The sequence below is a fragment of the Hippoglossus stenolepis genome, chromosome 4, assembly GCF_022539355.2.
Source record: "Hippoglossus stenolepis isolate QCI-W04-F060 chromosome 4, HSTE1.2, whole genome shotgun sequence".
In the NCBI taxonomy this organism is placed as follows: Eukaryota; Metazoa; Chordata; class Actinopteri; order Pleuronectiformes; family Pleuronectidae; genus Hippoglossus; species Hippoglossus stenolepis.
Genome location: NC_061486.1, coordinates 12,443,757 through 12,468,854, shown reverse-complemented (window position 1 = coordinate 12,468,854; position 25,098 = coordinate 12,443,757). Strand labels below are relative to the sequence as shown.

The 25,098-nt window shown below is 42.7% G+C and overlaps 2 protein-coding genes across 3 annotated transcripts; both read right to left on the bottom strand.

Moving 5' to 3' along the window:
• Positions 1–995: 995 nt before the first annotated feature.
• Positions 996–6,353, bottom strand: tlcd5a (TLC domain containing 5a). 2 transcript variants are annotated; one of them, XM_035153515.2, is made up of 3 exons: positions 5,991–6,353; positions 4,071–4,274; positions 996–3,375 (listed from the first exon to the last, which is right to left on the bottom strand). In XM_035153515.2, exons 2-3 carry the CDS (start codon positions 4,264–4,266, stop codon positions 2,843–2,845), a joined length of 729 nt encoding a protein of 242 aa, XP_035009406.1. In that variant the 5' UTR covers positions 4,267–4,274; positions 5,991–6,353; the 3' UTR covers positions 996–2,842. The 2 variants fall into 2 exon arrangements, with proteins under 2 accessions (XP_035009406.1, XP_035009407.1); XM_035153516.2 differs by lacking the exon at positions 5,991–6,353 and adding an exon at positions 4,429–5,169.
• A 766-nt stretch (positions 6,354–7,119) lies between these two features.
• Positions 7,120–23,921, bottom strand: oafa (OAF homolog a (Drosophila)). The gene is made up of 4 exons (XM_035155140.2): positions 23,128–23,921; positions 10,649–10,783; positions 10,375–10,555; positions 7,120–8,925 (listed from the first exon to the last, which is right to left on the bottom strand). The coding sequence occupies exons 1-4, from the start codon at positions 23,425–23,427 to the stop codon at positions 8,651–8,653; spliced, it is 891 nt and encodes a 296-aa protein (XP_035011031.1). The 5' UTR covers positions 23,428–23,921; the 3' UTR covers positions 7,120–8,650.
• Positions 23,922–25,098: the final 1,177 nt, after the last annotated feature.

The window sequence follows — 25,098 nt, the reverse complement described above, 5'->3', positions numbered from 1 at the left end:
TCGATCTATCAGACTATTATTGTACTTTTATCTGACAGTGCTTAAATAAAGCAGTTACAGTGCTACGCCTCGTCTCTTCTCTACTTTCAGCTCAACTGAGTTCGGTTAAACGTCCACTCTTCTTCTCTGTTAGGAGGACATTCTTTCCCTCACCACTTTGTGGACGTCATTGAGACAATGTATATTGTAATGAGGTGCTCAAATGAAATATTGAATGGAAGAGTCTTTTCAATGTGCTGGGTGCTACAGAGCTGAACAGAATCCTGCCACCTATTGAACCAGATGTATTAAGTATTACACAATTACCTTTTCACTGCATCGTACATTGCAGTCCTGTAGTACATATAGTTTCATACATCATACATAAAACTTCCCCCTAAAATGTTCCCGAATGCATTAAAACGAATGAAAATTTCTAAATATTTTGTTGGATTAATTCTAAAAAGGACAATACAATCAAAACAGACCAGTTTTGTTTTACTAGAAGTATAATGTAGCATTATTTACAGTTGCCAATGCTGTAAGATCATTTGTTTCTTAATATTTATCTTTGTTTCAGCACTGCCAAATCCTCACTGATCATTAATACCATACATAAACGATTTGACACCCTCATGTGGACAACATGGGAAATTTCAGTACAGTGTCAGCTTATCCTGGAGTTTTAGTTGGAGATTTGTTGCCAACTCTGCCAAGGAGGTTATGTTTAAACCTCTGTCTGTTTATTTGTTGGTTTATTTGTTAGCAGGATTACGCAAAAACTCCAAAACTGATTTCAACCAATTGCTGTGGAGGGACGGAGCCTGGGTCTGCGAGGAACCCATGGATCCAGTATTTTGTTTCTCTTTCTTTAGGAGAAATAAATAGTTTAGGTTACCAGACCATATTTCTACTATAATAAATAGTAAATTATGTGGACCTTGGAGGAGGTACACACTCTACTCTCTAGTAGGCACTCAACTCCTTAGTTTTATATGTATTCACAAGCATACAAACAATATATCAGAGATTTATTTCATTTGTCATAAGGAGAGAAATTACAAAAAGGCCAATCATGAAACCCTAAACTGAGAATGGCTACACACACACACACGCCCAAACAAACACTCTCACTCACAAATAGGGAAATACATTCACATAACTAAGGCACACACCAGTTAGATTTTTACTGTCATGGATACAATGTTGATGCTAGTATGATAATAGCAGCCAAGTAGAGAGTAATTATAAGACATTACATTTCAATCCAACATATATGTGAAAATAAATGGGTGACAAGTTTTGAGCACTGTAAAAAAAAATATGTGCACTAAAATAATAAAGAAGATACAGTCACAATAATAAGAAAACATGTACAAAGTCTGGGCACAGAGATGACAGAATTAGCTGTGCAGAGACGAATGCAGTCTTAGAGTGGGCCGAGTCATGATATTATCTCAAGTCAACAAGTCTACCATCTTTACACAATGAGGCATTTGTGTTTTGTATCCGATGAATATGGTGGAACTCCATTTTAAAACATTGAATTTAATATTTTTCAATTAATTAATACCACAATACGGAAAACAATTTATACAAATCACACATTAAATACTCAAACCAATGTTCACTTGGATAAAACTCTTCACACATGTAATTGAATTGTGCAAAAATAATTTGCAGCTAGTATGTCTGTTATTGTTAAATTGGACAATAGTTTTTTGCAAAACAATAACTTGATATAATATAACATCTCAATGTGGTTTTACTGAAAGTCAAACAATGATGACTATTGCCCAGTCCTGGTTGTGTGTGTGTGTGTGTGTGTATATTGTGTTAAGAATAAATCTATGAATCCAATATTTCGGGGGCTGTTAAGAAAAGGATGCTCCTGTTTGCGTGACTGCAGGCAGTGGTGTGTGAACCACGTACATTAATGTTCACAGGTGCTGGCTCAAACAGAACTGGAGCAGAAGTTGCACAGAAGATCAGCTCAATGTACAGATCACATTAAATTCCACTGAACTGTCAAGTCCTCTGTGAAACTGAAACATTACTCTGTTGAATAAATATGAATACTGTCGGTGCTTTCAGCGTGAAACCTGAAATCAGACACTTCACTGTGTAAACTTAGAATGATGACACCAATTCATAGATCCAAATGGAATGCAAAATAAATAGCATTACCAGTGCAGAACTATGTATCAGAGAGTGGTGTCTCTCCATGTGTCCACATACATAAGTGAAGTAAAATAAGTGGAAATATTTTGAGCAGGCTCTGGAATAGGATTTCAGACAGCAGGCATTACTATAAATTATGATAAACAAAGTAATGAAGCTCATCACACACACTTTCCAGTCTGACTTCATCTCCCTGAGTACACCTGTCCCATCTGCTCAAAGTTTTATAAAAAAACCAACAGGATTCCAAGGAAACCAATCCTAATGTTTTCTATGTGCTTTAAAAATCTTTCACAAGGATCATGGATAGTACATGTAAACTATTTCTTTACTAATAGTGAACTTCCCACGACCACATACGACAAGGCAACAGTTCACTGCAACTGAAAGCAACATCTGCTCGTGTGATTATAGAAAGTGCTTTGGTTTTCTATGACGTAAACTACATCTGTGTTGTTTCTGCACCAGTAGGCTGCCTTTTACATCATGAATCTAACCTGTGTTCAGCAGCAATGACAACAAACCACACAGGGTATTTCCTAGCATAGAAAATTAGGATTTTAAAATATCCCGCTTTAAAAAAAAAAAAAAACTCAAACAAACATAAAAAAGTTGATCTTTGTCCTTTCCCCTGCAGCTCCAAAACAGAATGTAAAGTGATTTCCTATAAAGCAATGTTCAATCAGTCCATCTTCCCTTCATGCCCATTAGCTGCGACCGTCTCCGGCTGCTCTCTCTGCTGCTTGTGCCAGCTCTTGCGTTTTCTTCTGGCGAATCGAACAATGTCCACCATGAACACCCAGGAGAGAGCGTACATGGCCACTCCCCCGCACTTGATGAAGAATCTGGGTCTCGGGGAGATCAGCTCACAGTACAGCATTGTGCCTCCCACGAAGATTCGCATCACCACAAACAGCAGCACAAACAGGACGTCCACAGCGTTCCCCAGCTGCGACCTGTAATGTCCCGTCTGTTTGAGGAACCAGCGTGCCTGCAGGAGTGGGTTCGTGATTTCACTGCCGAAGAGAACCGCACACGACTCGATGCCGGACTCCCCCAGCCACAGGGTCAGCAGGATTCCCAGGATGCTCATGGTGTGGTGGGCCAGCATAACGGGTCCCTCTGTGCGGAAGTACACACACCAGGCCATGTCAAAGATAAAGTAGCCCAGGCTCACCACCATGGCACTTATCTGCAGAGGGGTGTTCTTAGTACCTGGCATTCACAGAACAGAAGAGAAACAAGTTTTAGCTGGGATATTTACAAATACAAGAAAAAACAACCTGCTGAATTTTCAACAACATGTGAAGGTTAGTAATTAAATAAAAAACATTGACAAATTATGTCGGCAATAGAATAAACTTACAACGGATGTTATAACAAACTGAATATCTAGACCAAATAATATTCAATAACATTATTTGCAGATTGGCAGTTATACACCATATTCATTTAATCTGTTTTCGAGTTACAACCGATAAAGATTTTGATTGGCCAATGGTGATATTTGGGAGACCAACCATACACTTTAATATAAATAACTATGAATAAAGAGAAAGCACAAGTACAACCAAATAAATCTCTAGAATTAAGAATTAAAAAATCTAAACTTTATGAACACCTTTTCCGCATAGTTTATATTGTAAAATAAACATAAACAGCAATACTGAAAATTAAAAAGCTTCCAAAGCGAATCTGAGGAATCGATATGTGAAAGATGTTGTTCACTCCTTCTGTCTCTTTTGTAAAATGTTTATTGAATACATAAGTTGGGCTCTAATCGATATCAATATCATTATGGCAGCCCTTCCTGTTAGTGATTATCTCTACAGTACAAATGAACATGATTTTTCTTTTTAACCCAACATTAGAATTTCATGGTTTGAATCGACAGAAGGTGAGCATGGTACCTGGATAGGTGAAAGGCCAGGGTCCATCCACATAGCCTATATATGCGGTGATGCAGACTGCCAGGATGCCATGAACCAGGGTGACGAGGCGGCAGTTCCACTCATAGCTCCTGGAGCCGTTGACATAACACACGATAAAGTAGAAACAGGCCCAGCAGGAAAGGCACAGGAGTGAGTAAACCACGAGCAGTGCCATCTTCTCTTCTGAAGACGAAACAAACAGGAAAAGCTGCTAAAACAAACTCACAGTTTCTTTCAGAAAGCTTGCCAGTCAGCGATCGTCCAACCAACTTTGAATCACATCACACGGGGAGAGAAAAAAGCCTGGAGGCACATCTTGCTCAGTTATATCGCTTACAGTAGAAAGACACAGCATTACCCTCCAAAGACGTGGACTGTGCAGCCCTTTGTGAGTAACCAAACAAATAGCCTTTGCTTGAACTATAATAGCACTATAGTTGGCCGGGCGAGGGTCTGGTGGGGTGAGGGGGACGTCTCTTCATCTGCTGTGACGTTTGTACAAGGAGGTAAGACCATGCCGATTGACAGGCCTACCCTCGCTGGACTGGAGCGGGACCCACTCTTTACTCTCAAAGACTTCGAGATAGATTCAAAATAGATGCGAGGGTAGTGGGTGCTGAGCCACAGAATGCTCCCACTGGACCTGTGCACTTTAAAAAACGAAATAAATCAGTGTAGAATTGTGTTGTTGTTGCCTTGGTTGCTATGTGCAGCTCCATTAACACACAAGTGTCAGGATGTCATGCAGAGGTGAAGCAGTGATATTGCGTGTAGCAGAAGAACTCAGTTTGGATGCATTTAAGCAACATAATGATCTAAACACTTGTTAAAGTATTAAAAATAGAGTTATAGAAAAATATAAGACACTTGATTTATGTGAATTAAAAAAAAAAATTGCACTCATGTGTATCTACAGTAATTATTTGGATTATGGTTTGGTTGAGGTTGAGTGTTATGTGTGATAAGGGTGACCCTAACCTTTTTCTGTTAATTAATTTATTTGTTGTTGTTGGATGCACAAACATATGCCAAAAATAAATAAACATAAAGATATGCCAAAACAAATCTATCTATCTATAAAAGAAGAAAGAAAAAAGAGGACATGGACATGGACATGCACAGACAAACAAACATACATCAAATCATAAATAACAAATACAACAATAGATAGATTTGTTATTTTTTAACTGAAAATGATTTAACTGTGTCAGGGCTGTGTATTTTATATTTCTGTATTTTATCTATCTGTCTGCCTGTCTATATATCTCTCTCTATATGTATATATATCTACATGCCACTCTCTAAATTTATATATCTATAAATCTATATTTATCTATCTATCTATCTATGGAACAGTTTTCTTTAGGTGCAAAAGAGATACAACAGATAGGTTGTAATACATTTATGCATGTTTACTTATTATTCCTGTATGTTTTATAACCTCTGTGCTCTAGGGGGCAGCCCTGTCTACGATTCTTATTTGACATTTCCCTTAATTAAAGTTAACAGAGTGCTACATCAGGAGAGTTTCAGTATTTTACAATGAGATGTGTGGAAGCAGATATTAAGGTCTTGGGGATTTTAGGTTGCACAAAAAACTAATTGAGAACATTTTTGAGGCTTTAATTGCGTTTCCATGGAAACCTCCAGAGCAGTGAGGCAGAGGGGAAGTAGCTGATGATGATGATGATGATGTGTTTAATTCCTCGTCTACTCCAGTGAATAGACGGTACCAGCAGCTGATGCCAGTGAACTGAAAGTGGCAGCGGGACCTCGGCTCATCCCTGGTTTCCATCCATCAGCAGCCGCTCAGTTAGCTGGATCAGGGCTGTTAGCATAACCACAGAGCGGCTAACAAAGCGCTAAGCTAAGTGATGGAGGGGGGGGAACATCAATTACCTTAAAGGAAAACATGGGGCAGCTTCTTCACTCGGGTCCTGGGTGGGGTGTGTTTCTGGAGGAGTCTGTCACACACACATACACACATACACACACACACTCCTCCAGCTGCTGCTTGTCCTCCTTCATCGCTGATTCCACCGGTGGCAACAACAGCAGCTTTCCTCAGCATCCCTGGATCCGTCTTGCACCTCATCAGCCACCGTACATGCACATGGAGCAACTAGTATTAAAAACAAGGGGTGGGGCCCTAGTTGTATTATTTTATACGGCACTGTAGTTTAAATATTAAGCCAGGATTATCTAATATTCAAAAGAAAATACACGTTTCCCATTCTCCTCCATTTCTTCCCCAAACACTGGAATCTGTCTCCTCTCTTAACGGTGGTAAAAGCGACAACTAGCGGTCAACGACGCAAATTACACGCAACATTTCCAGCACCAGTGGCACAAAATGGAAGAAATTCGTTGTATTAATATAACAAACGCTGCACAATAGTTTAATGGTTGCAGAGAACTTGCTACCTGCTTGACCTGGGTTCATACCCTAGTGACACGGCCTGCCAAAGTGTCCACAAGCAAGGCATTCAGTCCCATCGTTCCAGCTGGACCCGTGTTTGACCTCATGGTTTGAGTCAGTAAATGTTATTTGAACTCGAGCACATTGAAGTATGAAGGTACTGTTATATTATTACATATATAATCCAGTATCCGATAGGTTTAATATGCTTATTATGTGTTCACATAGTAACCCAATAAGACTGGCACTCAGTATAGAGCGCGTCCATTTTTGAAAGCACATGTAATTCCACTAGATCCAGATATTTATTTGGATCTACCCCAAATTGCACACACTCAAATATCAGTCCCCTAAATGTGTTTGTCAAGATCCAATAATTATTTTCCAAGAAATCTAGGAAAATGTTGAAAAGTTCCCTTTCTTACAATGTCAGCAAAACGGAATGGGTTCTTCCCTGACCCCGACCGCATCCATCAAGGAATCTGTCAAGTGGATTTTGTGTAATCTCGCTTACAAACAAATGGACTCGGGTGAAAACATAAATACACAACCTCCTTCGCAAAGGTAATAAAGTCATAATAATAAACATGCATAAGCACAGTATTAGTATGCAGTGCAAGGAAAGACTTTATTGAAACAATTCATGTAAAACAACTCAGAAATGGAACACCACCTAACTGCTTCATTTTCTCCTTATGGCAACTTTTTACAGCATATTCAGAACTCTTTCATAGAAAAAGAAATATATTTAACAACTTAAACTACATAATTACACAGCACAGATATCAGTGGAAATGTTAAGGCACTTGATCACCAGAAAAGGCCACGATTAGAAATGCTTCACTCGTTTGGTTCTTTAGTTAGCAGGACATACATAACAAACAAAAAATGAACTTTTGATATGGCAGAAAATACTTAAATGAAGATGGAGGTTAGAGTAACCCCAAAAAAATCATACTTCCAAACTATTGCTCAAAGGAATAGACAGAGAGAATAATGACATTTGGTCCAACAAGTTTAAGAAGTGCTCCTTAAATTACGTCTGTAAATAATCAGGGATATGAGATGTATAAATTATTAACATTTAGGAGACATGAAACCGTAAACACAAGAAACACTGTATGACCAGTAGATGGCAGTATAGATTATAAAAAAGGCTAACCTGCAGGAAAACATCATACTGAAGAGTCTGTTTCTAAAAAGTAAACTTTACCCCCTTTGACAGCATTTACTTGTGACTTTGGTTTACTGGAAACAGACGTGGGATGTGAGTGGTGGGGGAAGCCAAACTAAAACTGAAATACAATGATAAACCAGGCGTGGAAGTAACGCGACATCTGGATTTTAACCAGGAGGTTAAAAATGTTTCTGAAATGTGTTTGAATACGTCCTACTACTGAGGACCTGTGGTTTGGATATGTAAGATTAAGAGCTAGTTTAATTGGAAAAAAAGAGAGGAGGAGAAAAGGATGAGGTTATTTAAAAAAAAAAAATTATACAAAAATAGTCCTCCATAATTTCACTTTGCAACTAAAATAAATAAAGCCAGCATTGAAGAAACATTTTCTTTGTCAGCCAGCTTACATTGTTATAAACAGGCATTTAGCTGGATATACAAAAGGTTTTTCACAGAGCTTTAGAAGAGGGAGACGTCCACCATCCAAATCTTCCTTCATCAGGATGGAAGAGTGTGTTTGTATAACTCCTTTGTGTCAGAGTGGGACTCTGCTTGTATTTAATTGAGCAGAAATGCACTGTCCAGCTTTGTGCATACAGTAGCTTCTTCGAGAGGTTATTGTTGTTGGTCTCCGTCAACTGCTCCCGTCATATCCCCCAAAAAAGAAAGGCACAAAAGAGTTTCTTGGCAAAGACACATTGTAGTTGTTGATATGTCGTTTTCCCAGAAAGTTGAATTAGTCTCTTCGAACAATGTGCTGCATCTGTCCCTCCGTGAAGGTTTTGGTCTCATTTGCGAACCTGAATTTGTTTCCGTTTCAGCTGGAACGTCTGGATCTCACCACTCCCCATCTGAGACCGCCTCACTCGTCATCACATAAACTGAGGTCCAGTGTTGCTGTGTTCACTTTGAACAGCACGGGTGGGGAAGCATCTCTTTGCTTCGCCCGTCCAGAAACAAACGCTAGGTCTCCTCGTCCCATAGACACAGCTGCTTCTGGGGAACGTAGTAGGTGAAATGGTAGCCCTTGCTGCAGCTCTTTATGCCACACTTGTAGGTGCTGCCTCTACCTGTGGTGTCCCGGCTGCGGCAGTACTTCAGCAGACACGGGTACCACTCCAGGCGCAGGCTGTACGTGCAGACACAGGGCTGCCACAAGTCTTTAGTGGAGTGACAGGCCTGAAAGCTGGGCGCCTCCGTCGTTACGGGCAGGACCTCGAATATGGAGCCATCCACGCCTACGACACAGACAGGAGCAGGGGCATTATTATCAGAGGGTGCAGCGTTATACACAAAAAGCATGCCATCATACAGCTGTGTGAATCACTCCCTCTCACTGAACTGAAGAGGGTAAACAAAGTGGCCAAAAGGAGGGAGACGGTGCCGTGATTTGGAAGCTTTGTCATGCAAAGGAGACGCAACTGTGATTCTCTTTGCAGATACCAGTGCACAGCTTGTTTAATGCAAAAGAGAGCTTTGTGAGCCATGACGATCAACATTGTTCCCTGTACAACAGTGCTGTCAGCGGACAATGGTGCTGTCGTATGGATTCTCCTCAGTTCAGACAATTTGGACTTCATTGCCATTAAGATGCAGGATCCCACTGGATTCCATAAGAAGGCCGTGGCTGTGGCTTGATAAGACAAGAAGATATATCACTGTGTTTTAAATTCAGGGAAGCGGGAATGTGGACAGACAGTTTAGAGGAATGAACAAAATGTACCTACTCAGGTTTTCTAAAGTAAAAGAACAGACTTAAGCTGCTTTCAGACACGCACTGAAGTCCGCACATTTTTCTGAAATTTTATGGAGGGGCTGCATGAGAGGACGCAAAATGTCAGCAGCTCCAAACTCTCTCTGGAACTTTTACTGGCAACTCCCTGTGCAGCGAGTGGGCGTGTTGACGGATTTTAATATACGCAACAGACGAAACACTAAAAAATTTAAACAATACGAATACCTTTACACTTGAGATGCACAGATCGGCTCTGACAACATCCGAATCCACACGTATGCTCGACTCATCCGCCCATCACCCACCCAAAGGAGTTATTTTCTCCAATTTAGAGACCCACACCCACATGAACATTCCACCTCTACTGGTTACATATAACCGCAATCCCTGCATCACTACTATACACATATTGGACGCTATCAAAGATGTCAACTTGGAAAGATAACGAGATTCGAGAGCTTTTGATAAGGGCTAATACCGGTGTCGATATTATAAAAAAAAAAAAAAGGCATGATTTCAGCAGTGAAATTTATATGTCACGTCCTGCCTCCTTTCACACTCTTCCCGGGCACCGGCCCTCCCCTGAATGTTCTGGACATATCCTTGTTATTGTGAACATGTCTGACCAGCACAATCTCCTGCTGTGCTCTTCTTATGTGAATTTTCCAGGGTTCATGTCTAAAAACAGCTACGGGGAGAATGAAGAGTGATGTAGCCGTATCACTTTAAAAAAACAAAACAGAGATAAACTGCGGAGTCATATCACTGACATGAGGAAAGAGGTGTGGAGGAGATACGGATGACAGGGACAGTGTGGGGGGATAAAAACAGTCAGTAGAGATAACGGGAGGTGGAGGGGTGGCAGAGAAGAGATAAACCAACAGACAAACATGTTTCTCAATCCACCAATAAAAGATTTCAATAATAAAACAACGGCACGATGACCACTGACCTTTGTCCAGCCAGTGTTTGACATCTGACTCCCTGGTGTAGACGGCCTCTCGGGCTTCGCTGCACATGTTGTGGATGTGGGAGCTGAGCTGCAAGGCCCGGCTGAGATTGACGGCCACGCTCATGGTCAGCTGCTCCAGTCCCCGCCGCTCCTCTGCCAAGCGAATGGCCTGAGGGTTTTTCTGAGCAGACAGAGCAGGATAATAAGCGTTTCAAATGTGATCATTCAACTGATGAGAGTAACCCGGCTGAAAATGTCGCCTCCAATGTCGTACCTGTCTGAGGCGGGCCATAGACTCGCTGGGGATGATCTCATTGCGGTTGAGGCGAGAGATGAAGCACAGCGCCTGGTACTGGTTCTGCCCTCTTTCCAGCTCGCCGAGAATCAGCGCCCGAAATATCTTCACATCCTGCAAAGACACGGCGAGATGAGAGATGTCTGGCTGGCTGAACGGATACACAGACAGTTCCCAGACGACATTGAAGTGGTCCGAGAGGCGAGGTTGTCATAACTTACTGTTTATATGCGCAGGCTCACACAGATTAGAACAAATAGTCTTTCCATTTCGGTACTTGATGCAGCACTTTTCCAGACACACAAAGTAATTCAATATGGGGGAGTTCAAAGATGCTCAAACAACCGTCGGCTCAAAGTAAAGGGGAGTTTATGTTCTCTCCATCCATAGAGTTTCATCTGACAGTTTGTTGATACTTTTTTATTGTCTGTACGCCTGCGAGACGTCGCTCCGGTCACGCTCTGGTTACTTTTGCTGTCAAATTAAGGCTCATGGGCCCATTTCATGGCAAACTTTTCCGCGATTCCCTCATGCCGTAAAAGTTTTTTAACCGCTCTGTTTTATGTGGAGCCGTAGAAATAGGAAAAGGGTGATAGCGGAGAACTTGCGCGCACACACACGCACACAAAAACCTTGCTGCCAAAGGCCATAAAGAGTTCTGTAAGAGGTCAGGCAAAGCATGATGGGAAGCTCCAGCAGTGGGGAGAGGAGAGCAGAGCAGACCTGTCTCCCTATTCATCAGACACCACCACCACCCCCCCCCTCCCCGGCTTCAGCTTCCAAGACACACAGTCCCAAACACCCCTCCTCCGCTTTTCACACACCCGTCTGAAGCAAACAGGCTTCAGAGGAGGAGTGGTACCGAGGCTGTCACTCCCCGAGCAGGAGGAACCCGGCTGATAAAATGGGAGCAGAGATAACCCCATCGAGTCCTCCCCGAGCTTGAGGGTCCCACCGCCTGCATGCAAGAATGTACGCACTGGCAGGAAAGCAATGCAACCTGCCGAAAAAAGTGTTTACGCTCTACTTTGTGGGCACGCCGGTTCCCCCTCCCGAGCGCCACTTCCATCTGTGAAAAGAGTTTCTGGCAGGCGTACAACACAAGCACGGCTATTACACAAGACAATCATGCGATGCTATTTGACCTTTGGAAAGCAAATCACTGAGCAAATATTGATTCACAGGCTTTGCGAGATATTAACCTCGGATCACCACCCTCCCCTCCCTCCAACAGATCTCTGTGAGCCTCTTTATGAAAAACTCAGACTCAAAAAAAACAAAAAACAGAAATTAAATAGCTCAGATGTTGCCATGCTGTGATAATAACCCAGTACTCTTGTTGTTGTTTTTAACAGAGGGAACAAAGTCTGGCTGATTAAAGAGAATGTCAGGACCAGAGGAGGCACTGATATATCATCGTGAACGGAGACGGGCAAGAGTGCCATTTCCCCACAAGTTAAGGGAGACGCGGAGGCCACGGCTTCCAGACCTCCCATATTGCAGACACATGGCGCTACACTGGGACGCTGTGTGTGTAGGCAGCGAGCGAGCGAGCGAGCGAGAGAGAGAGAAGGGGGAAGGCATTCGTCTCAGCCACATGGATCTGCCCCAGGGCTCTCTGGGTAATTACAGAGAAGCAGGGTAGAACCCCACCAACTCCGCTTCTTTGGAACTTTGCTTAATGCCAAAGTGTGGACGCCGAGATCGCCTCCTCCTCTGGTGTCATTATGTGTCCAGATTAATGATTGTCTACTTCTGCTGCCACGCATTTGGATTTAGGCCAAAAAGGCGAGGGGAGGGCACCGGTGCAAACTGTGGCGACAACATTTTCTGATGCAACTTAACCCGACACCATCTGTACACAACACCATCTGTACACAATGGGACACGTTACGGGAATAGTTGTTTTTTTAGGCTTTTTATGCAGAGTAAGAAGAGACAATCAACACCACTCTTTTGTTTCTATGCTAAATATGAGGCTACAGTCGGCAGACGATTGCTTAAATGGCTAAAAAACAAAACCAGTGTTGATATCCCGGCAGTTTAGGTGCAGCTGAGATAATAATCAGCGCGGCTTCTGCCAGCCAATAGAGTAATAACAATGACATCATCTGCCACATCTCTGTTCCAGACAGAAGCTGCTGGATTCAACCGTTTGTTTGGACAAGACCAGACTCACTGCCTGAAAACCAGCACTGGCACATGCACACGCCAACTCGCTGGTGAAGACACACACTCAAAAGTGTGATGAAAAGAAAAAGGTGGTAAAACGAGTGAAATGTGCACTGCTGTTGTGATGACAGGCGGCATCCAAACAAGTCGGAGCCTAGTGCAAAGTGTTGATGAGGAGAGACGGTTATCAATGCCACCATCTTGCACAGGGGGTGGAGCCCTGGCAGCGAGGTCCCACCGACCGACCAATCACGAGTCAGTCTCAGCTGTCAATCATGTATCTATAGAATCAAATAACTAATCAAAACCAAACTGACTGTAAAGATGAGCACTTGAACAAACATCACTGTGATTAGAACAACCAAAAATAACAGAAACCACCTATTAAAAAAAGAAATTGATGGGTACTTTGACTTGTTGGTTCATGTCCCGTCCACTAACATGCGATTGAGATGCTTTGGCTTCACTTTTTGTTATCCATCTTTATATTCAGTCCATGGGCAGGGCAGAAGTGGGTAACATACAGTTTCCTGTTGTGGCAGAACCTTCGCACTCTATATAAAGATTCAGTCAAATGTTGCTTGTATAAAAAAAACGCAGTTTAGTTTAATGCTGGCGATGCATCGAAATAGAAAAACACATCTGCAACTTTACAGTCAACTCAACCTGCCAGAGCTCGAAACTGAAGGGGAAGTCAAATTAAATTCAGAACCTACTGCTTAAAGAAGTGGTTGTTCCTATATCAGGGAAGTGAGTCACCACCTAAAAGTGCATTTCCTCTGACCTTCATTAAATGAAAGGTTTGCAGACCAGCATTTAGAGAAAATCATCAGGTACGGACATTAAGAATTAAAAGAGTGACGTTTCCCTCTTCTTGAAAGAGACGGGCAATACCATAATCAAAGGGCAGTGTTGCCTTGAGTTTTGTCCCCACCAGAGCAGCGTAAATGTCAGCACGGCTATAAATAATCCACCCAAGTACAGATTCCTCAGCATTGCTCCTTGACACCGGGGACTTAGTGCATTTGTAGACAAACTACCGCTGGCCAACAGCCAAACACAAGTCTGTATTCATGCAACCTGACATGTGGGTCATACTAAGACCTGTTAAACAGGAGATAGGCGGGGGCCTGTTGCATTTGTGGCTACCTTTGGTGGGCCAGATTATTTAATGAGGTGCACAAAAGCCTATTCAGACACTCAAAGGGTGCCATTTACAGAGAACATTCTCCGTCACTGTAGTTGTAACCCACCTGGCCAAATGCAGTCTCTTTATGGAGCATGTACCTGGTTTACTGGCTCCTAGAATCAGAGCTGTGTGAAGCTCATATACTGGAAGAAAAATAACCGTATTTTTTCTACCAGGCTTCTGTGGCTAAGAGCAGTTTAAATGTCACAGTGAAATACTACAAGACATAAAAATTTCACTTTGGATTTTCATACAAACTGTGCCACCTCTCACTTGCATGCATGGATGGACTTTTGAACTCACAGAAATGCATGCACACACACTGGGACAGACCCCCTTCCACCGACCCACCCCCACAACCCACACAGTGTACCAGTAGCTATCCCCCTGTGCAGCGAGTCCTTCCTGTTCTCCAATCCCCTCTAAGACCCTGTCTGTTGATAAGGCTGATGGCTAGCTGCTGGTCAGCCATGCTCTGAGTCACTTGAAATCATAGTGGGTCTCTATGGGTATGTGCAATGGTCGGAAATTACCTTTTAAAGTAGTTGTGTAGAGCTGAAATCATAAAGATGGATTTATTAAAAAAAACAAAAACAAATTAAATCTATTGTTTTTCCTCTTTTAAAGTGGTTACTGAGCCTGCAAAAGCCATTTTCTGGAAAATGTCCAGAAAATAGGGTCTGGGTATTTTCTGGAGTTTGTTTTTCTCCTATAAAGAGACGCAGCAGGAGATTGTCCTGCTGAGGAAAATGTCTGGAACTTTCAGGTGCCGGGTGGCGTCTGGGTAGAGCACGCAGGAGGCAGGACATGTCATCGAAATTCTGCTGTGGAAATCACGTGTTTTTGTTTACAGTATATCAACACTGGCGCTTATCACCAAAAGCCCTTGAATCTCATTCTCTCCCCAAATAACGTCTTGTCTTGTACGGCACCTCTTTTCCATCCTGATATATTTGTATTCTTTTTGGTTTTTCAGTTTTGCGTCTGTTGCGTGTTACAAACGACATCAACAAGCCCGACCCTGCTCACTAGATTTTCCGGACATTTTCCTGATGTATTCTCACGTGGGCTCACTGGGACATTATACTTGGGGGGGCCTGGCAGGAAAAGTTCCATAATATGTCTGGAGCAACTGACACAGAATTCTGCGTTCTCACGTACAGATGCTTTGGAAAATGGAACTTAAACATAAAAGCTCATAAAATCCAGTTGATCCAATAATCTTGTATTTGTAGTAAGATACCAGATGAAACCTCGTATTGACTTTTGAGACCACCCAACCTCACTAAATGGTCCTGACTCCATATATGGATTTACCATATTTTGGGATGGGGAAGATGTTTGCCGTGGTGCATGAGCGGAGCGCGGTGGGAAAGCACAGGTGTAGGCAGGGATTAAGGGACACGTTGGGAGAGAGAGAGGGTGAAAGAGGGTGAGACAGACAAAAGGAGCAGGAGAAAAGCTGCTGCGCGAAGAAATGCTTGAGTTGAAGCTAATTACAGAGGCTCCGAAGGCAGGAATGTGGAGTCACATTTTGGGCTGGTCACACCTGGCTGTCCAAAGAGTGAACCAATTAGTAAACAGTGGCAGTGAAGGGACAATGCAAACACGGGAGACCACAGAAAGAAAGGAGTTCCCCCTGGCTATTTTCTTGGCAACATTGGGAGGTAACTTAATTTGCCTCCTGCTGGAGTTTTAATACTCGAGTGTTATACATGAACTCAGAAGTCGAAACTGAAAAACCGCACCAACAGCTTTTACTAAATCCTCCAAATGCTTCAAACCTGTGTAAAATATGTGCAGGCCACACTGAGGGAACCATTTCTTCACACACAATCTGGATACAATTATCCAGACACCCAAACTGTTTGAGACTTTGCATTCAGGAAATGAGAGACAAACAGCGAGTGCTAACAGGGAAGGAAATGAGGCAGAAAGATAAGGGGAAAAAACAATAGAGACAGCTTCACTCCCATTCTGCCTCTAACCATTGACCCACAGCTTTCATATCCTGCGGCTGGACAAACACCAACAGCTGTTTTAAGGCAAAGGAATATAAAAACAAATGGTATAACTCAAACTATATATAGGAAATACTTTTTGGGAAAAGCAGATATATGAATAACGCTATATTTTCAAAGCCTAGTATGCAAATATGATATATAAATAAATTCATATATGCATACGGTGTTATTTAGACATCGGACATTTTTTTCTTCTAGCAATAATATTCTATTACATTTGGAAAATGTGAATATCAAATGTTTCTTTTATAGAAAAAAAAAAAATCTACTTTTTACAGTGTTCTTTATAAGCACTTTTTAAACTTACTTTCTTTGCTCTTTTTCTTAACGTTTACTGTCGGAATTCTGTTTTATGGCTGGAAAAGTGACACAAGAGCAGTTTATTTGACAAAGAAACAGGGGTGGTGTAATACTGTCACTGACTTTAAACTTTAGCAAAAGAACTGAACTGAACTGTCACCAAGGTTGCAGAGTCTAGTTAAACACAGTACCTCTGTGTAAAGTAGCCAAAAAGGACAGAGCCATGGATAGATTTGACTAAAGTGCACTTCAGGACACTGTGCGGGGATCAAAACGGAAGATCTGGCAGAGTAAACCCTTTGTTAGCTCTTTGTTGCCAACTGTGATCTTCAAACCTCTGAATGATCGCAACTATGCACAGTGCAAGCCACAACTGCTGTCTGCTTATCCATCAAAGGATGTGAGTGCAGCCCGGTGCACTCGACTGTCGCTGATCAACTGGAGGAAAGAATAAAACGGATCTGAACGTGTGAATGATAGCTGTTCCTGTCTCCCCCTGCGTCACTGTGGGAATGGGAAGCCCTTTTCTTTATCAGCAGCATTACATACGAACATCTGGCCTGTACGGCGGGGGGAGGATCACGGATAAAGACATCAACCGAGGCCACGAGAGGCCAAAGGGGCCCATGTGGGGCCTTGAAGGGCCACAGAAGAGGCTTTTTTTCCACTGGGATTCAGAGTCAGCCGGAACAAAGGGGGGTTAGGAGACAGATATAAGAGGGTCCATCTTTAGAAAGGTAAACGCCGGCCTGCACATATTGGAATGACAATGCATGGGGTAAACAGAAATTAATTAATATGAACCCAAAATCTGCAATAATTTAATATATAAACTAAAAAGGTCACAGAGTGTATATATTAAAGCCATGGTCCAACAGTCCTCTTATGAAACTACATTTAAATTCACTAGATCCAGATTTTTATTTGTAATAATATTAAATGTTTATTTTATCTAATTCTAAGTAATGAGGGACTATTTTCTTGAAAAGTAAGAGCAGGGCAGTTTGTCTGAATCCCACATGTTGTTTTATCATTAACTTATTTGCAGAGTGTTCTCTCTCTCCCACACAGAAAAGAGCCATCATCATGACAAGGGAGGTTTGAGCAGGAAGTAGGAGTCTTCTGAGTGAAAGCTCAACACAAATAACAGCTTGAATATCTGAACAGTCATTGTGCTGACGGAGGAAGAAGTGAAACGCAATGTTAGAAGTTTCATTTTCAATCACTCTGGGGCCGAAGTTATAACACGGATGAGTTCACTGACTGATGGTGACTCGCAGATGACTCACTGTAACCTTTCCCAGCAATTCGGAGGAGAAGTCATCATCTGCCCCCACAGTGTGTTACAACAACATTTCCAGGAGCAGGTGACACGTACCTGTAAAACAATAAGTCTTTACAAGTTTGTGCAAGTGACAAAGTGGGATGGTGTTTCAGGATTGAGTAAAAGGCAAGGTGTGGCAGCCCAGAGGTGACTGCACCGACTTGTACTTGATGTAATGAGCCAGCAGTCAGGAAAAAAACAAACAATTAACAGTGGTTTCATTTCCCAGAAAACAAAAAAGAACAAATTGAATTGCCAAAAGGTCGCCCCCACACAGGAAAGCTTGCATAATGGCTACAGTTCAAATTCCACTATCTACTAAGTCCACAAATCTCTGTCTGTTGGTTTGTCTGTATGCGGCTCACGCATCTTGAGAATCGTTCATCTTATCGGCTTCACACTTGGGATGTGTATTGATAAGGGCCCAAGGATGAGCAGTGTCAAATTAGCTGCGATTTGGACAAGCAATACTCAGGAACACGGCAATGACAAAAGTCGAGCTTCACTAAACAGGTGAACAGCCCTTTGTGCAGCAGCGGTGACGCAGCTTCGTGGTTCTGTGGAGTGCAGCAGTCGGCCATTACTCGCCACAGCTCAATTACTACAGCTCACTTTTACAGTTTCAGAAATAAAGCTGTAACCAGCATTACCATAGTCAAAAGCAACCGGGCATGTTTAGAATGGCCACTGCACTAGTTACTGCAATTCTGATGAGCGGTGAAGTAAGTGAAGGCTGTGACAGACCTAAGAATGGTCACCTGCCAAAATGGGTCACAGATATTGTGTATCCCAAAAGGGAGAGGGGCCTCCCACCTCCCATTCTGCTTTTAACACAGCACATGAGGGTGTGTGAAGAATCTTCAGCTCATTCTTACAGCAAGCTCATTGTTGAGCGAATGACATAAAGCCGCTGTACTTTGAAGACAATATACACATCAGAATATACAGTACAGCGTGAGCTGATCGGAGGGCCCCGGGCCGCAACTCAATCCGCTTCATAAAGGCTGAATTAACACAAGCGGCAGACGTGCTCATTCACATCGTGGCGCCATTGTTTACAAAATCCAGACCCATTTAACGTGATAGTGTGAGATAGTCGAGTGACTTCCCAACATCTGTTACTCCCTTGACCCAGCACAGCAAGAGGTCGCTCATGCAGTGTCAACACTGACAGACACATTTACAACTTTCATGCCGAGAACAAACTCTCCAAAACTTCAAACGTTTTTTGTTGTTGTATATTATTTTAATGTTGTTGTATTATTTATAATAATACTGAAGCTTTTGCAAAACTGATGTGATTTTTTTTTTTAATGGGATTGGTTGTCTAAAGCATACCGCACCCAATTTTCAAGATATTTTCCAGAGTTTGCACTTCACATATGAAGAGCGGAGCCGGAGATTGTCTCGTCAGATGCGTTCACAACTACAGGAACATTTTCGGAGCATATAGGCGGTAGATGGTGTCTGGGTGATGCAGAAGGCATGACATAACTTATACATGTAGATTCGCAGGGGAAATCTCTCACATCGAAGATGATGGGAGGAGATACTGACTCAGCCATAACATTCATTTTTGTGGTGACAAGAAATTCTACAAGGAAATTGAAGTTTTGCAAGTGTCGCCCGTTAGAATCGCCATCAACACGCCTCCTCTAACGCGCTATGAATTTTCCTGCTGTATTCCCACATGGACTCACTCTGACATTTTCATAATTTTCCTCAAAATGTCTTGTGCAACTGACTCGATCATTTGTACTCTCACATACAGCCCCATGTTGTCTGAAAGCAGACAACATCCAACTTCAAACGTTGACTACTGAAGCATTTCTTTGATGACAGCAGACTGTTTGAACATGAGCTGACAACACCAGTGTATATAGAAAGCTTGAATAGCCTTTTCAAATCCTTCTGCACCATTGTGACCAAAGGGTTACTTGTATATTATCAAAAGGCACAAAACTGTTCCAACAGCGCTCTCAGATGTTCTATTATATACTGTAGCCAAGGTGCATGAAGGATGTGCACCATTTCATCCCAGAAATGAGACCTTCTTCAAGTGTGAACTCAGCCGAGAAAGGGCCTGTGAAGTCACTCGCATTCCTGCATTGATCAAACCCACTAGTTGGACATGAAAGCCAGACACACGGAGAACAAACTGATTAACCTCTGACAAAGTTCCTACATCTGGAACGACCCAAAACAGCCTCTCCAAATATGTGAGAGGTTTTCCTGGGATTAATCTCCGAGACATGGTTTATGTTCAGCTCAAGGTCTGTGACTGTGTTGGACCATAAATTGTTGCTGTGGTTGCCGAACAAATAAATAAAAAGCAGATCCGCAAATAACAAACAACTGTCAGTAGGAGGTTACAACAGCGCATCTGCATTCACATTTGTCGTGTGATGCACAATTGTACATTGCCACAGCTTGTTATCACACAGATTGCTGCATAATTTCACATAATTGAGAAAAGATTCAGCTGTAAATTCTCGACTGTGACACCAGATAGGAGGAGAGTTAAACTACTCAAATAAATATGCCGGATGTAATGTTGATAGCTCGGGGTCTCTCAATCAAAACCATAACAAAAGTCCTTGTTTGAGGACATTGTGAAGCAGCGTGGGATCCTGGAGGTTGTGGTCTTCACCACCATTGCTGTGGAAAAAAAAAAATCGACCCTATGGTCAAATCATGTTCAATGGATGAGGTCATGTATTAAAGTTTTATTCACATTACTCAGCAAATGGTAATGACTCATCCTGATCCAGTACGAGTGACCAATAAAAACAATAGAAGGAGAAAACAGCAGATTGGCTAACTGGAAAAAAATGGATTTTACCTTCATCATGCATCGTTTGCCCCAAAAGTTAAAGCAGAGATGGACAAATAAAAAAAGGTAAAGTAGATATGATGCAGATTAAAAGACGTCAAAAATGAGATGTCCCGTTACCTCAAATAAAATTGTGGATTTCTCCCGGTTCTAACATTGTTGGAAATATGTTTGTAACCTGCAAGTGCTCTTGGACAATAATCAAAAATGATAATGTTACAGTTCTTCAGTGGTTTCAACGTAATTCTCATGTGTTACGTACATGTGGATTTTTACTCAACATGACACCGAGGTGTCGAGCGTAAGCTGAACCACATTATCTTTTCCATATGTCTACATGCCATCGGAGCAAACGTAACCCTCCTGGAATCACAGTGCGGCTGATTCTCACAGTGATTCATTGCTTGGATAAGGTTGACTAAACTTCCTTCTCACATCCAGCAGAGCACTCCACCAGTCTCTAATGGCTACAACATTTAACCATCACATCCCTGCCACGTATTCACAAAGCACCAAGGAGCGAGAGGCTGGCTGTCTGATGATTATCCCTGAACCCTTTCTTTGGAAATGATCCTGTTAAAGATGGTAGACTTTAAAGAATAAAAGACAAAAGTGGAAATGCTTGTTGATCAGTTACATTCACTTATCCTAAGTAACAAAAGAAGATTTGTACCAGTAGGCTACAGAGTCCATCTTTGGCTGTGAAGTCCATTATAATCTCTCCAGTGTTCAACATCCCTGTTAAAACGCTCTTCTTCCCACATGCGTTCATCTGGACTGTATATTCATGGCAGCTGGAAGTGACAGCTCATCCAACTTTCCATCAATTTTGGAGATACTGCACAAGAGCTGAATAAAAACCACATGCAGGAGAACTGAGGGGAGAGCGGTGAGGAGTAAGCAGGAGACGCGGAGGGGGACAGAGGGAGAAAGAGCCACGGCAAGAGAAGGAGGGGGCAAGGAGGGCGACCTACAACTGGAGCAGATAAATCAAGCAACGGAAAAGTAAAGTGATCTAAGAGGTTCTTGTTGGCTTTATTCAAGTAAACAAAACCATATGTGCACATGTAGCCCTCGTGTGTGCGTGTGTGTGTGCATGCATCAAGGGACGCAGCAACGCTGGTCGCCTGCACGACCAAGCGAAGGCTCCCTGCTCACAGATCAGTGTATGTCTCTTTATATCGGTGTGTCACCAGTGATTGGGGGTGACGGCCTCTTCTCTTTCAACTTTAAATTAGCTGTTTTGGTTAGTGAACCAGACGTGCAGATCAAAAAGGTCAGACATGCCCACTTAATCCTGGTAAATCTCCCCCTTCACATCTCGCCAGCCTGTCAGCTTCCGTGTGACAGCAACCATCACAGACACATGCCTTTGCTCTGTGCGCCCCTGTGAGCGCCCCCTCCCCTCATGCTCTGCAGTTGTAGTTTTCCCTCCAGCTCTGACATTTATGTGACCGAGTTGTGATTGTCAAAAGTGAAACTGTCATCTTCCCTAAAAAAAAAAAAAAATTTTAAATCGCAAATGCAGTGCCGACCAGGGAGGGACGCTTGATCAGCTTGTCTACATTTAGAAGAATCCTAAATATGGCTGCTGGTGCTCAGCTCTGGGCTGGTCCCACGAGCGGCAGGCGTTTTAGGGCCGCTGGGGTCTGTGGGCAACCACATCTGAGGAGCAGCAGCTGTCTTGACCTCCGCGAGACACATGCCGGGATGGAAAAGGATGAATGAAACCAAAGCCCTACTTGGGTTACACCATCTACTCCAGGACGTTTGAGGGCTTTCACATTGGTGACCCTGCATCCTTGCAACAATTAAGTAGGAACCACAAGGCAAGTGCGGTAATTTGATTAGAGCTTTGATGGATTATAGATTCGGGGCTGATCTCATGTTGGAATCACAAAAAAAAAAATGGTGTAGGAAAGTACCTCAAGAAAAAGGAGAACAACTGGTAAACAAGTGGACCCATTACTCCTATTTGCCACAACTGAGTTTTTGGATTACATCTTGGTACACAACTTGGATTTACAGAGGTTTTGAGATTATGTGAAACACAAACAAACTCCTGTATGATCCGGTTTTGTCCTGACTGGGACCAATTAGGTGGAAGGGAAGGTTGGGGCTCATCGGTGCTCCCTGAAATGTCTCCAAGGTTTCTCAAGTGAAACAAGGAACTGGGTAATTTGGGATCTTGCCTAATTCTAACAGTGACTAAATTGTGGATTGTTGCTACTGGGATGCAAGCTGGTACTTGATCTACCCTTATTGGGTCACCTGGGTGAGGGGGTCAGATGTTGAGACCCGAACCCCCCCCAATGACCCCAGGAACATCACTGATGATGGACCCTAAGCGCATTCTACAGATGTGTCTTGCAGCCTGGAAAAACTGAGTCTTTATCTACAGGATTAACTTCTCTTTTTATCTGAGGACCTCGTGGAGAACTCAGGGACCACCTCAGTTATTTTGGGGAACCTGGAGTGGACTCAGGTGCAACAAGTTCTGATTGAGACTTGCTAATAGCAACTTTAAAATATCATCGTCATCATATGTCAGAATAACGCAGGGGGAACATGTTCGGTGCGTAAAAGTGTGTAGTTTGAGTTGTTGCCACCTCTCACCTGTTTAAAGTCCGCCATAAAAGTGATGAGTGTCCCATCTCCCTGCTTGAATTCCACTGATATCAAGTCTCTCTCGCTGTCCGCCTCCAGCACCTCCTCGGTCACCAGTCCGTCAACGAGCCGGACGCGGACCCGCAGCTCCGACCCGAGTCCCACCGCGACCACCAGCACCAGGGCGCACAGACGCGTCAGTATCCGAACTGAAGCCGCAGAGACGCAACTCGCACACATCCCCAAAGACGCACAACCCGACCCGACAGAGGAGAAAACCGAGGTGAAGTGCCCCAGATCTGCGTTCATTTCCCCTCAACTATTCTCTGGGATTTGTCGCAAAAAGTCTTTCCCTTCATATTCAGAGCGGGGCTGTAGTTCGCAGGTCGCACCTCCATATGGCCTCCTCCTCCTCCTCCTCCTCCTGAGCGCAAGCACTTTCCAGAATTACATGGAAATCAGGACGACAATCCCCCTCTCTGAAATCTCTGCTTTTTCACTTGTAGGAGCTGAGTTCACCTCCATTGAAAGTGTGTGTGTCCGCTGATAAGATCGTGCGCAATCCAGTTTCCCCCCCGCGCGCTACAGCGGCAGCCGACACCCGCACGTTGCTCCTCATTCTGCTTTCTGTTGATAGTCACGTCTTCTTTTTATTCCTCCCTCGACACTTCGTGCTCCCCCGTCACTTCCTACCCGTCGGTATCCCACCGCTTCCAAACTTTCTGTTGTGTGTGTGTGTGTGTGTGTGAGAGTGTGTGTAGGGATGGTAGTAAACTCTTAAAGCTATACCACCCTCTGAAAAGTCTGCCCATCCCCCTAAAGGCCTCATGTGATCGCTCTGCAGCCAGCAGCAGGCTGCACTGATGTATCCAACTATTATAACAAAGGTGAAGTTAGGAGTTGTTCAATCACTGTGGTGGACCCTGAAGGGCTAAACACAACAACACATAACAAAACACAACAACAGATGAAAAAATAAATAAAAAAACACAACAAAATAAAAACAAAACAACAAATCAAAACATTAAACACAACAGCAAACCACAAAACGCAACAGATAAAAAACAACACAACAAAGAAAAAAATACATCAGCAAAACATTTAAACACATCAACAGATCAAAAAACAAAACACAACAAATAACCAAAAACACGACAAATCACAGAACTCAACGGCAATTTACAAAACACAACAAATAAGAAAAACTACACAAACAAATCAAAACATACATATTTTGACTTGTTTTGGTATTTTTGGGGATTCGATGGCCTGTTTTTTGATTTTGTGTTGTGCTACTTCATTGGTTGTTGCGTGTGATTAGTTGTTGTGTTTGTGGTTTGCAGGTCAGGGCCACTTGAGGCTCCTTGTGATATTAAGTCATAAATACGATAAATTCAATTTTAAATTGAATTCCTTAACTTTGTTCACTCGTGTGATTGTATGAAAATAGCACTGGATGAATTCTTCTAAACTTATTTTTTGGGGCATATCAAATATTATTGTTGTATATTTGGATTCCACATGTGTAAATGAACAACATGCTGATGAGGAAAACTGCAGTGTAGGATGTTCTACTATTTTCTCTCTGATGTCTCCAATAACTAAGTTGTGGAAAAACGAATTAGAATTCCCCCCCCCTGTTGTTTCTCAGCTGTTTATCTAATGGATCAATCTAATCCCTGACACTCTTTATTTATGAGTTCAGTTGTGATAGCAGCCCTCTGAAATAAATCTGTCATGTCAATTATTACCTTTGAAGACATCGTTGATTCACAGGTTTCAACTGAAGTTAAAAAAGAAATGTAGTCCCTCTTTTATTCTGTGGCACTTGTTATTAAATTTTATGACGTCCTCAGGGGAAGAGCTTGACGAGCCTGAGGTGAGAGCTGCCAAACAAAGAGAAGCTGCCAGAGCCACATCCAATGTTTGATTACCATTGTGTGTGTGTGTGTGTGTGTGTGTGTGTGTGTGTGTGTGTGT

What these genes read in the sequence shown, in the direction of transcription:
- tlcd5a (XM_035153515.2), bottom strand. Translation starts at nt 4,266, where the DNA reads ATGGCACTGCTCGTGGTTTACTCACTCCTGTGCCTTTCCTGCTGGGCC. An exon ending in CTGGCCTTTCACCTATCCAG is followed by an intron (nt 3,376 to 4,070) that starts GTACCATGCTCA and finishes TGTGAATGCCAG; the next exon opens with GTACTAAGAACACCCCTCTG.
- oafa (XM_035155140.2), bottom strand. Translation starts at nt 23,427, where the DNA reads ATGAACGCAGATCTGGGGCACTTCACCTCGGTTTTCTCCTCTGTCGGG. An exon ending in TTATGGCGGACTTTAAACAG is followed by an intron (nt 10,784 to 23,127) that starts GTGAGAGGTGGC and finishes GTGTCTTTGCAG; the next exon opens with GATGTGAAGATATTTCGGGC. An exon ending in CTATGGCCCGCCTCAGACAG is followed by an intron (nt 10,556 to 10,648) that starts GTACGACATTGG and finishes CTGTCTGCTCAG; the next exon opens with AAAAACCCTCAGGCCATTCG.